The 11529-nt window shown below is 39.4% G+C and overlaps 1 protein-coding gene across 1 annotated transcript in view; it reads left to right on the top strand.

Annotated features, from left to right (window-relative positions):
- LOC116862956 (DDB1- and CUL4-associated factor 5-like) overlaps nt 1-11529 on the top strand; it is a gene marked incomplete at its 3' end in the record, with an annotated part of 54214 nt that overhangs the window by 16811 nt on the left and 25874 nt on the right. The window contains exon 2 of the mRNA XM_032850401.1: nt 9813-9956. Coding sequence (XP_032706292.1) covers nt 9813-9956 — 144 coding nt within the window. The remainder of the gene's footprint in view (nt 1-9812; nt 9957-11529) is intronic.

Below are 11529 nucleotides of genomic sequence, written 5' to 3'. Positions count from 1 at the left end.
TAGTTGAACTCCTGGAGACAGAAATAGGGTCTCTAGAGTTAGAATCATGGTTGCCAAGGGCAGGGGAGAGTCAGGAATGGAGATTTATTTTTTTGTACAGAATTTCAGATTGGGAGGATGAAAAAGTTTTGGAGATGGGTGGTGGTGATACTTGCATAACAATGTGAAAATGTGAATGTATTTAATGCCACAAAACTCTACACTTGAAAATGATTTAAAAACCCAGCAAAATGCCAGGCATCTCTAGGAGAAAAATAATGGAGACAATGGAAAATGCTTTTCTTTCCTGTGTAATGTGGTAGGGCAGACTCGCTTAAAATTCACAGTAGTATTTTGGCCTCCCCACTTTGGGGTAAGAGGGACACAAGTTGGTTTTAGGCTCCAGGCCTAGCTCCTTGGATTGTTAACAAGTCATTATGTCTCTCTCATCCTCATCTGGAAAAAGGGCTTATTTAATCCTTACCTCACGAGCAGAGACGTATGTGAATGAATTTCTGTACTGAGAATAATGCTAATTATTTTCATCTTTGGGAAAAAAGCAAAACAGACTTCATTTCCCATTCACTGAAGTGGCTGGCTGTGTGGCCCACAGGCTGAGCCTCTGTATCTCCATGCCTGCTCTTAAAACTCAGGAGAGGTATGGGCCACACAAAAAGTTTGGCTTCACAAAGTGGTGATATATACACTGCAAAGAAGGAGTAAATAGGCTAAAAAGATTTAAGGCGTGCTGAATAATTTTCCTTTTGTCTCTGTAAGTTGAAAAAAAAAAGCAGCTACAGCAATATAAAAGGGATTTTTAAAAAAAAGACTTTATTTATATGAGAGAGAGCAGGAGCAGGGGGCTTGGCAGAGGGGGGAGGGAAAAGCAGGCTCTCCGCTGAGCAGAGGCTCCAACCCAGCACCCTGGGATCAGGACCCAAGCCGAAGTCAGATACTTAACTGACTGATCCACCCAGATGTCCCTACAATATAAAGGGTTATTAACTAAAATTGCTGTTTCTAAGAGATAACCTCTGTTAAACATTTTGATTCTGCTCTTCCATATACAAATTTGTGTGTGTGTGTGTGTGTACATACATATATGTTTTATTAAAATGTATCAGGGTGCTGATTGAATCAGTAGAGCATGTGACTCTTGATCTCAGGCTTGTGAGTTCAAGCCCCACACTGGGTGTGGAGATTACTTAAAAATAAAATCTTTAAAAAAATGTATCATGCTCTTCATAACAAGAGTTAGAAACATTAGGGCAAATTCATGAATGATATGTACAAGAAACTAGAACATTCTGAGGGTTATGTATACCTAATATATGACACATTGGGTAAGTGTTTTTACATATTTATATCTATACAGACAATGACCCTGTGAGATATTTGGTATTTTCTTCATTTTAGAATCATAAAACTGAGGTTAGAGAAGTAGAGTAACTCCCCCAAGGACATGGATGGTGCATCTAGGCACTTTTCTTCCAGAACTTGTACTTCATGTGCTCTTCTATAGTACCACCTTTATTTACTAGGACTGCAAATCCTGGATCTAATCCCATTCTGCCATTTTTAAAAAGAAAATACTGTTTTGAATAGTTAGTACAGTCACAAACACTTTTTTGGTCGTAGTGATTATTCCATGTCAGTACAGACAGAAGTGCCTCATGCCTCCCCCCATCATAATACATGGTACATACATGAACAATGAACCTTCTTGTATTTTTGTTGTGGTAAAATATACATAACACAAAATTTACCATTTTTACTATTTTTAACTATTCCGTTCAGTTGTATAAAGTACATTTGCATTGTTATCGTTATACAACCATCATCACCATTTATTTCCGGGAATTTTTCATCTTGCAAAGCTGAAACTCTGTTTCCATTAAACAACATCCCCGCCCCCTCCGCAGCCACCATCTACTTTATGTCACTATGAATTTGACTACTCTAGATGCCTCATATAAGTGGAATTGAACAGTATTTGTCCTTTTGTGTTTGGTTTATTTCACTGAACAGTAATTTTAACCCGACTTCTAATGATGGACTTTTAAATGGTTTAGTCTCTTGCTCTTCAGACAATGTGCTGCAGGAGTATTTGAAGGATCAAGTTTTAAAATGCTCTCTTAGTCCTGTCCTCTGCTTGCCTGAATTTCTGAGGAAGCCCAAAACAAATTCTTTTCCTTCTGGGCCTCAGCTTTTCAGGGCTATAAAATAAAAATTTTAAATAATTACTTTTGTTACAGTATGCCATGAGGGCTTGTATAGTTTTTGCTTCTATTATACCTCAGAACCCTTTCAAAAGAGTATTTATTTATTTATTTATTTATTTTTAAAGTAAGCTCATGGAGCCCAATTTGGGGCTCAAAATCATGACCCTGAGATCAAGACCTGAGCTGAAATAGAGTAAGATGCTTAAACTGACTGAGCCACCCAGGCACCCTGAAAGAATACTCTTTTATTTTTTAAAGATTTTATTTATTTATTTGACAGATCACAAGTAGGCACACAGGCAGGCAGAGAGAGACTGGGGGTAAGTGGGCTCCCCACCGAGCAGAGAGCCCGATGTGGGGCTCCATCCCAGGACCCTGAGATCATGACCTGAGCTGAAGACAGAGGCTTAACCCACTGAGCCACCCAGGCACCCCTAGAGTACTCTTTTAAATATAAAGTTTTTTTTGTAACTTCAAACTGTTGCCTCAGTGTGATTATAGTACATTGGGATGAATTGGTGAGTTTAGTGCAGAATTAAATCAACCCCAAATGACCAGCAACAGAGTAGCTTATGTTCCTTCAGAGTTCTCAGATGAATTAAAGCTAAGCAGTCGTTCGTGAGTAAACCAGGCTTAGAAACTCTGGTCTCTGCTTGTTGCTTGCCCGGTCCTGGTGCCAAGCAGAAAGGCCTTGCCTTCCTATGAGGTCCCTGTGCTCCCCTCTGCCCCCAGAAGCCCTAGAGAGACTGGGGACAACCAACCCTGCAGAAGCACCGAACTGGCCGGCGCTCAGAGCTGGCTTTATGGATCCTGCTCTCCACTTGATTGTATGCAGGTCCAACAGTCTCTCTGCGTGGAAGCACACAATACATCTCCGCTCCTTTGAATTTTTCTAGATGATTCACAGAGAGGAGAACTACCCAGTTTTTTTCAGGTTCTGAACTGATTTATCCTTGTTCCACTTGCCCTCCATTGCTTTGTGGGGTCAGAGATTTGGCCACAGCTGTTGTGCCCCCTCTACTGGCTCTAAAGCAGCTCCGCAATTTCAGGTGATGACCTAGTTTGCACCCACTGTGGTTTTTGCCAACACATGGTTGAAAAGTGTTGTCTTTGCACAGAATTCTTAATACCTTGCCTAAGGAAATGTGTGTGTGTGTGGGGGGGGTGCACCTTATATCTTCTGACACTAAGCTCGAGGGCAAAGTGGAAGAAGCAGGCCCTGCCATAGCCATAATTTCTGACTCAGTGATTCCAATCTCCTATGGACTTGGGCTGTCATCATTGTGTTAGATACTAAGGACACATCATTTTTCTCGAGGCATTCTACAAATAACCACGTATTTTAAATTGCTAAGCATTATTTGGCAAAATTAAATCATCATATGAATGTCTAGAACGAACACTAACGATAATGCCAGAGAATGGTTATGTCTTTAAGTGCATAGGTGTAGATATTATTTTCTTTTTTATTAAACTTATTTTTTTTAGCTGCTCCAATTCAGGAGAGGTTGTGCTACCTGGCATTGGTCTGATTGAATAAGTAGAAGTGCCATCAGTTCTATATTTCTTTGCCATGAGTAAACCAGCCCATCCTGGGGAGTCTTGTTTTCATTTTTCTATCATGAACATTTTCTAAAAATTTTATTTAAGTAATCTCTACATCCAATATGGGGCTCAGACTCACAACCCCAAGATCAAGAGTCACATGCTCTTCTGACTGAGCCAGCCAGCCGCCCCTCTATTGTGAACATTTTAAAAATCCAAAATGTTTTATTTTATGGAAATGTTCAAGCATTCACAACATTATAGTATACCCATCTGTAATAATTACCAACATTTTATTGATCACCTATTCCCCCCTACCTTTTTTTTTCTCGAATATTTTAAAGGAAATTCCAGACATATTAGTTCACCTATTTCACTATGCATCCCTAATTGATGAGCACTTTTTATCTCTCTTTAACAGCACCGCAATGCCATTATTATACTTAAGAAACATAACAGTTCTAGGGCGCCTGGCTGGTGTAGCTGATAGAGCATGTGATTCTTGATTTTAGGGTCGTGAATTCAAGTCCCAACTTGGGCGTGGAGCCTACTTAAAATAAGAGATATAACACAACAGATGAATGGATAAAGAAGATGTAGTATAGACATACAATGGAATACTATGCAGCCATTGAAAGGAAATGAAATCTTGCCATTGAAAGGAAATGAAATCTTGACGTGGATGGAACTCTTGGAGGGTATTATGCTTAGGGAAATAAGTCAATCAGAGAAAGACAATTATCAAAAGATCTCTCTGATATGAGGAAATTGAAAGGCAACATGGGGGATTTGGGGGGTAGGAAAGGAATAAATGAAACAAGATGGGATCAGGAGGGAGACAAACCATAAGAGACACTTAATCTCACAAAAGAAACAGGGTTGTCGGGGGCGGGTAGGGAGAGGGTGGTGGGGTTATGGACATTGGGGAGGGTATGTGCTATGGTGAGTGCTATGAAATGTGTAAGTCTGACAATTCACAGACCTGTACCCCTGGGACAAATAGTCCATTATATGTTAATAAAAAAATTAAAAACTATATTAAAAAATAAGAGACATAACAATGCTTCCTTAATAACATAAAACAAAAGTAGAGAGATGAGCACTGAGTAATGTATAGAATTGTTGAATTGCTATATTGTACACCTGCAACTAATATAATACTGTATGTTAAATATACTGAAATTTAAAAAAATTAATTAAAAAAGCAAAAAAAGTAATTGGGTTTGACAGAATGTTGACAGTTTATTAAATTTGCTTGTAGCCTTTTTTTTCTTAAGAAACAAAACTTCGCAGATACAGTCGAAGTCCCCTTTTACTAGATGTGTTTATCTACAATTTATGGTATTTGTATATTTAAAAATATAAACTTAATGTTATCTTTTACATATCCTTCTGAAACTTTATTACTTACCATTAGGTTTTCAAGATTTACTCATGTTGTTACACATATTTCTAGTTCATTTTAACTGCTGTATGGTGTTCTATTTGGTTTGATTTAATTTGTATTTGTGTTCAGTGGAACTTACTAATTTATATATTAGTGAATACTTAGGTTGTCCACAGGTTTGTTTGCTTTTTGCTACTATAAACAGGGATGCAGTGAACATTCTTGTGCATTTCCTTGTGCCACTTTTGTAAGAATGTATTTAAGTTATAATATGCATTCCCCTGATTATTTTTTCTTAATTTTATTTTTTATATCCCCTGATTATTTTTTAAAAGATTTTATTTATTTATTTGACAGAGATCACAAGTAGGCAGAGAGGCAGACAGAGAGAGGGGAGGAAGTAGGCTCCCCGCTGAGCAGGGAGCCCAATGCGGGGCTCTGTCCCAGGACCCTGGGATCATGACCTGAGCCGAATGCAGACGCTTAACCCACTGAGCCACCCAGGCGCCCCTCCCCTGATCACTTTAGAGGTTGAGATGCTCTGTTACATTTTTTGGCTATATGGATTTTCTCTTCTGTGAATTGTCATATTTGCCTCTTTTCCTAATGGTTTTAAGAATTGATTCGTAGTAATTCTTTGAATAATTTGGCTCCTAAGCCATTGTCAGTTTTGTGTATTGTTAGAATCTTTCAACTCAGGCTGTCTTCTCCTGGTCCCTCCCTGTTCCTGGCCCCTTAGTTTACTCCAGTTTAGTCAGCTTCTATTTTTATTCCTATGCTCCCTTGTTCTATTCTAACCTACACATTTTTGAGTTATGTTACCAAGATGGAGGATCCCTTTAGTTGTCCATTAGATGAACCGCTTTCTCATTTACGGTTTATTTTTGGTTCTGTAAGGTAGGCAACCCAGAGTAGTGGTTAAGAATGGAGGCTTTAGGGGTGCCTGGGTGTCTCAGTCAGTTAAGCGTCTGCCTTTGGCTCAGGTCATGATCCCAGGGTCCTGGGATTGATCCCAGCATCACATCGGGCTCCCTGCTCAGCAGAGAGTCTGCTCCTCCTTCTCTCTCTGTGTGCCTCTCTGCCTACTTGTGTTCTCTCTGTCAAATAAATTAGTAAAATCTTAAAAAAGAATGGTGACTGTAGAGTCTTAACTGTTTGCTTTTGAATCTTAGCTCAACCACATTAGTTAATGTGTGTGACCATGGTAAGTTACTTAACCCTCTTGTATACTTGGCTTTATAATCTATAAAACCCTTAAGGGTAGAGCTGTTATGATCCCCATTTTATATTTGATGAAACTCAGGCTCAGAGAGATTAGATTAGAAACATGAGTAAGTAGAAGAAACATGTGGGCCTTTTTATCTTTTAATTTTACACTTTTGGTAGAGACATGGGTACAGAGAAATACTTCTGCAATATAGGATACACAGTAGCAAAAGTCATGCCTCAGTGTTGGGGGAAAACAGTAAGAGTAGAACTATGGAGAACTAAAGTGCCCACTGCCTGTTAAGAATCTATTAATAGTTGCGGCACCTGGGTGGCTCAGCAGGTTAAGCTGCTGCCTTCGGCTCGGGTCATGATCTCAGGGTTCTGGGATTGAGTCCCATATGGGGCTCTCTGCTCAGCAGGGAGCCTGCTTCCCTCTCTCTCTCTCTGCCTGCCTCTGTCTACTGTGATCTCTCTCTGTCAAATAAATAAATAAAATCTTTAAAAAAAAAAAAGAATCTATTAATAGTTTAAAAAATTCCTTTGTGTCATTATTCATTAAAATAAAACAAAAACACACACTTTTATTTTTATGACTTTAACTTAAAAGAGATATAGAATTTTTCTTAAGTTTTTTTTTTTTTTTAAAGTAATCTCTGCACCCAACGTGGAGCTTGAACTCACAACCCTGAAATCAAGAATCGCATTCTCCACTGACTAAAACAACCAGGCGCCTCAAGATACAAAATTTTTAGATAAACATCCCAGGCCAGAGAACTCATGGTTGAAACAGGCAAATCATAAATACAGGAACTGAGCCACACTAAAGGGTTCAGTTTGGTAGACAGTGAAGGGGGAGGGGGACATAGAACTTGATTTTGACAAAGAAGGAACCGAAGGAGCAAAGGCAACTTCTTTCTAGGGGAGGGAGAATAACTTTGACTTAGCTACTGTATCGTCTTTGTTTTTTTTTTTATTATTATAAAAGGAAATATGTTTATGACAAAAAGTCAAGTACTACAAGAAGGTATAAAGTAATAATTAAAATATAAAAGTTTCCCAAAAGAATTAAAAGAATCCCCAAAGAATTAAAAGCAGGGACTTGAATAGATACTTGTATATCCGTGTTGTTAGCAACATTATTCAGAATAGCCAAAAGGTGGAAACAACCCAGATGTCCATCAGTTGATACATGGATAAACAAAATATGGTGTGTGTAAGTGTGTATAACAGAATATTATTTAGCCTCAAAAAAGAGTGGAATTCTGATACATGCTACAATATGGATGATCTTTGAAGATATTATGCAAAATGAATAAAAAAGACAACTACTGTATGATTCCACTTACATGAGTTACCTAGAACAGTTAAATTCATAGAGGCAGAAAGGAGAGTGGTGGTTACTGGGGATGGGAGAATTTACTGTTTATTGGGTACAGAGTTTCATTTTGGGATGATGTGAAGATTCTGGGAATGGACAGTGGTGATGGTTGCACAATAGTGCAGATACACTGAATTGTATAGTTAAAAATGGTTAGAATGGTAAATTTCACATTATATGTAAATTTTCCACATTAAAAAAGTTTCCCAACTCTAGCCTGGAGGTGGTGTCCACTATAAACAATTTTTTTTTTAAAGATTTTATTTATTTATTTGACAGACAGAGATCACAAGTAGGCAGAGAGGCAGGCAGAGAGAGAGAGGAGGAAGCAGACTCCCTGCTGAACAGAGAGCCTGATATGGGGCTCGATCCCAGGACCCTGGGATCATGACCTGAACCGAAGGCAGAGGCTTTAACCCACTGAGCCATCCAGGTGCCCCCACTATAAGCAATTTTTATAATAGCCAGATAAGTAGGAGAATCTAAGCATATATGTGCAAATATGAACATGTTAATTCAAAGTCTGCTCTTTGGGGGCACTCAGTTAGGTTTTGGAGACTCCGCAGTGTACAAAATTGACAAAGTTCCTTCAGTCACGGAGCTTTTTAAAATTTTGTTTTACACAAAATGGAGTTTGATACACATATTGTTTTATACCTTACATTTCCCCTTAATAAAGACGGACACATTTCCAAGATAGTTCTTACAGATTTACTGATTTCATGGCTGCACGGTATGCCCTTATAGGGATGTGCTATAATTTGTGGCTGTCGGATGGAATGGAGGAGGGAAAGAAGAGGTACAGAGAGCTGTGGTTTGCTGCTCGTGTTTGCCCCTTTTGTAACTTAAATTTTTATTGGGAGAATAGTATAGGCTTGTAAAAAGTCAGTGCCAAATATATCAAATAAAAGTAAAAACCCTCCAATCCTTTTTTTCCCCCTCTTTTAATCCTGTTCCCTGAAAATAGTTACCACTGTTAATCATTGTTAACACTTGAAAGTTACTCATCTTTCAGACATTTTTAATGCATCTGCAAATATAAAAAATACACAGAATATACATATTCTCATTCTTAGAAGCTGGCTCATGCAGCATAATACTGCTCATTTAATTCAGATGATAGTGAGTTATGCAGAGGGAAGAGCTGGCCCTCCCTTCATGAGAGCTAGGCTCTGTCTAGATGGTGCTGGGGCCGGCAATTCCTTAGTTGTCACTTGCATGCTGTCCTATAGTCAATGAGGTCACATCAAGGAGAGAATACTAGTATGCTAGAAGTATTAATGTGGAGTTCTTTGGTTGCAAGCATTAGAAACCAGCTCAGCTTCTGTTAGACAAAAAATGGTGGTGGTGGTGGGGGGGGTGCCTGGGTGGCTCAGTCAGTCAAGCAGCTGCCTTGGGCTCAGGTCATGATGTCAGGTCCTGGGATAGAGTCCCAGGTCAGGCTCCCTGCTCAGCAGAGAGCCTGCTTCTCCCTCTCCTTCTGCCTGCCACTCTGCCTACTTGTGCTCTCTATCTCTCTGTCAAATAAATAAATAAAATATATATTTTTTTAAAATGGGGGGGCATTATAGAAGGATTTTTAGGTAGCAAGTGAAGAAATATTTATTTAAAAAAGTTTTAAAGATGTTATTTATTTATTAGAGAGAAAGCACGAGCATGGGGAGCAGCAGAGGGAGAGGGAGAAGCAGGCTTTCCATTGAGCAGGGAGCCCGATGCAGGGCTCTATCCCAGACCTGAGCCAAAGGCAGATGCTTAACCAACTGAGCCACCCTATTCCTGACTTTCCAGAGACTCAGTTGTTTAAATATTTCTTCACTTGGAGCACCAGGGTGGCTCAGAGGGTTTCAATATCATTGTTTATCCCTTTCCATTTCTATATGTCCAAGTTTTTCTGGGGAAAAGTGAGTGGCTTAGAGATCGTGTGTCTACTGATGGTTAAGGGGGTAGAGTCCTGGGTTTATGTGCCCCATGAGAATCTTACAGAATTGGGGAGTTGCAGTTTTAGAAAGGATGGGATTCAGGGCTGGCAAAACTGAGTGTCAGCCTTAAGTGTCAGCCATTTTAACCCTAGATTCTTAACTCCCCTCTCAAGGAGGAGATGACCGCCGGGTTCTGCTATGGCACATGGAACAAGCTATCCACTCCAGAGTCAAGCCCATACAGCTGAAAGGAGAGCACCATTCCAACATTTTTTGCCTGGCTTTCAACAGTGGGAACACCAAAGTATTCTCTGGAGGTGAGGAGAAGGGAGATTTCTACTTTGGGCAATTCACCGTGGCTGAGATTTTAGATAAAGGAGTGCTAAAATAACTCCTTGTTTTTCTTTATTTCACTGAGCTGTAGGATTACTGGTTTCCCATAGCTTGTCTTTTCTGCATTACAGCAGTTTAGACAGGTATATGAGCGCAGTTCCTCCCTCCCTCCCTTCCTTCCTCCCCTCCTCCCTTCCTTCCTTCCTCCCCTCCTTCCTTCCTTCCCTCTGTTCTTTTGATTCTTCACTGTCATTTTTTGTTTTTGGTAGAAAACGTCCTACATTGCAGTCTGGCATGCAGAAACACACACACATATTTAAAATAGTACTTAACCTTACTATGTGTGGTACATTTTGATTTTTAAAAAATGCTACTTTATTCTTAAAGAACTTAAAGTTTGTGACTCAAATTGATGTCCTGATCCATGGATGGCTCCTGTTCAAAAAACGTTGTGTTAGGGTACCATTAGAATGGCTTGGGCTCAAGCCAGCCTCTCGGTGGTCCTGTATCAACCACACTCCTTTCTGACCACAACATTTCTAGTTCTGACCTCTCTTCTGCACTGCAAATTTTGCCATGGAATATCTAGCTATGTGTTCTAAAAGCAATTTAAGTGCAGCAGATCTAAAGCCAAGAGTATTAGTTTCCCTCCTGTACAAATATTTCCTCTTGTTCCCTGGATTCCTTTTCTCAGTTACTATCAGCATTCACTTAATGATTTAAGCTATTAAATTTAACTTTCAGAAATTGCTAATATTGAAGCACTTTTAACTATAAAAATGACACTTCTACATAGAAGTAGAAATCTTGAAGTCATCCTCAAACCTTCCTTTCTTTCATTTACGTATCTTGTCACTCACCAACTAGACTTGAAAGCTTCTCATATTCATCCTTTAGTTTCTGTTCTGTTTTTGTACCTACTGCCCTGGTTCAGGTCCTTATCTTTGATCCGGACTGTTGCAGTGGTCTTTGTGATTTCTGCAACCTATCTGTAACTCTCCTTATTTATTACAAGTTTTCTTTTAAAAATAGAGTTGAACCGTGTCAGCCTCTGACCCTACATTGTCCTCAGGATGAAGTGTAAACTTCTACTTCTCGAGCCTCATTTCCCTCCCCAGCATCTTGTACTCTAGCCCACTAAACCACTAGCCATCTTAGGTGCCCTTGTATCATTTGCTCTTGCTCTTCCTTCATGGATCATGATTAATTGTCCAGTCCCCCCTAATTCCCCTAAGTCTTCCACTGGTAAGAGTTTTGAGTTATTGGAGTTTCTGTTCAGATATCTTCTTCCCCATAAAAACGTTCTCCTTTTCTGCCATGTACTTTCAAACCCACTCCTGAAGGAAATACTATTTGCTTTTTCTGTGTCCCCATTATAGAGCATATCACTACAACATGATAACTCATTTTGTCATTATTAGTTGTTGCACAGATGGACTGGAAGTTCTTGAGAGCCAGGCAGAATCTTCCTCTTCCTCTTCTAGTATCCCCAGCACCTCAGCTGTGCCTGTTACCTAGGAGGCATTAGTCTGGGTTTGATTTCTTGGTATGCACCCA

Source organism: Lontra canadensis, unplaced genomic scaffold (assembly GCF_010015895.1).
Source record: "Lontra canadensis isolate GAN:19392208 unplaced genomic scaffold, GSC_riverotter_1.0 scaffold412, whole genome shotgun sequence".
In the NCBI taxonomy this organism is placed as follows: Eukaryota; Metazoa; Chordata; class Mammalia; order Carnivora; family Mustelidae; genus Lontra; species Lontra canadensis.
The sequence above is the reverse complement of the archived record's forward strand: the minus strand, read 5'-3'. Positions and strand labels throughout refer to the sequence as shown.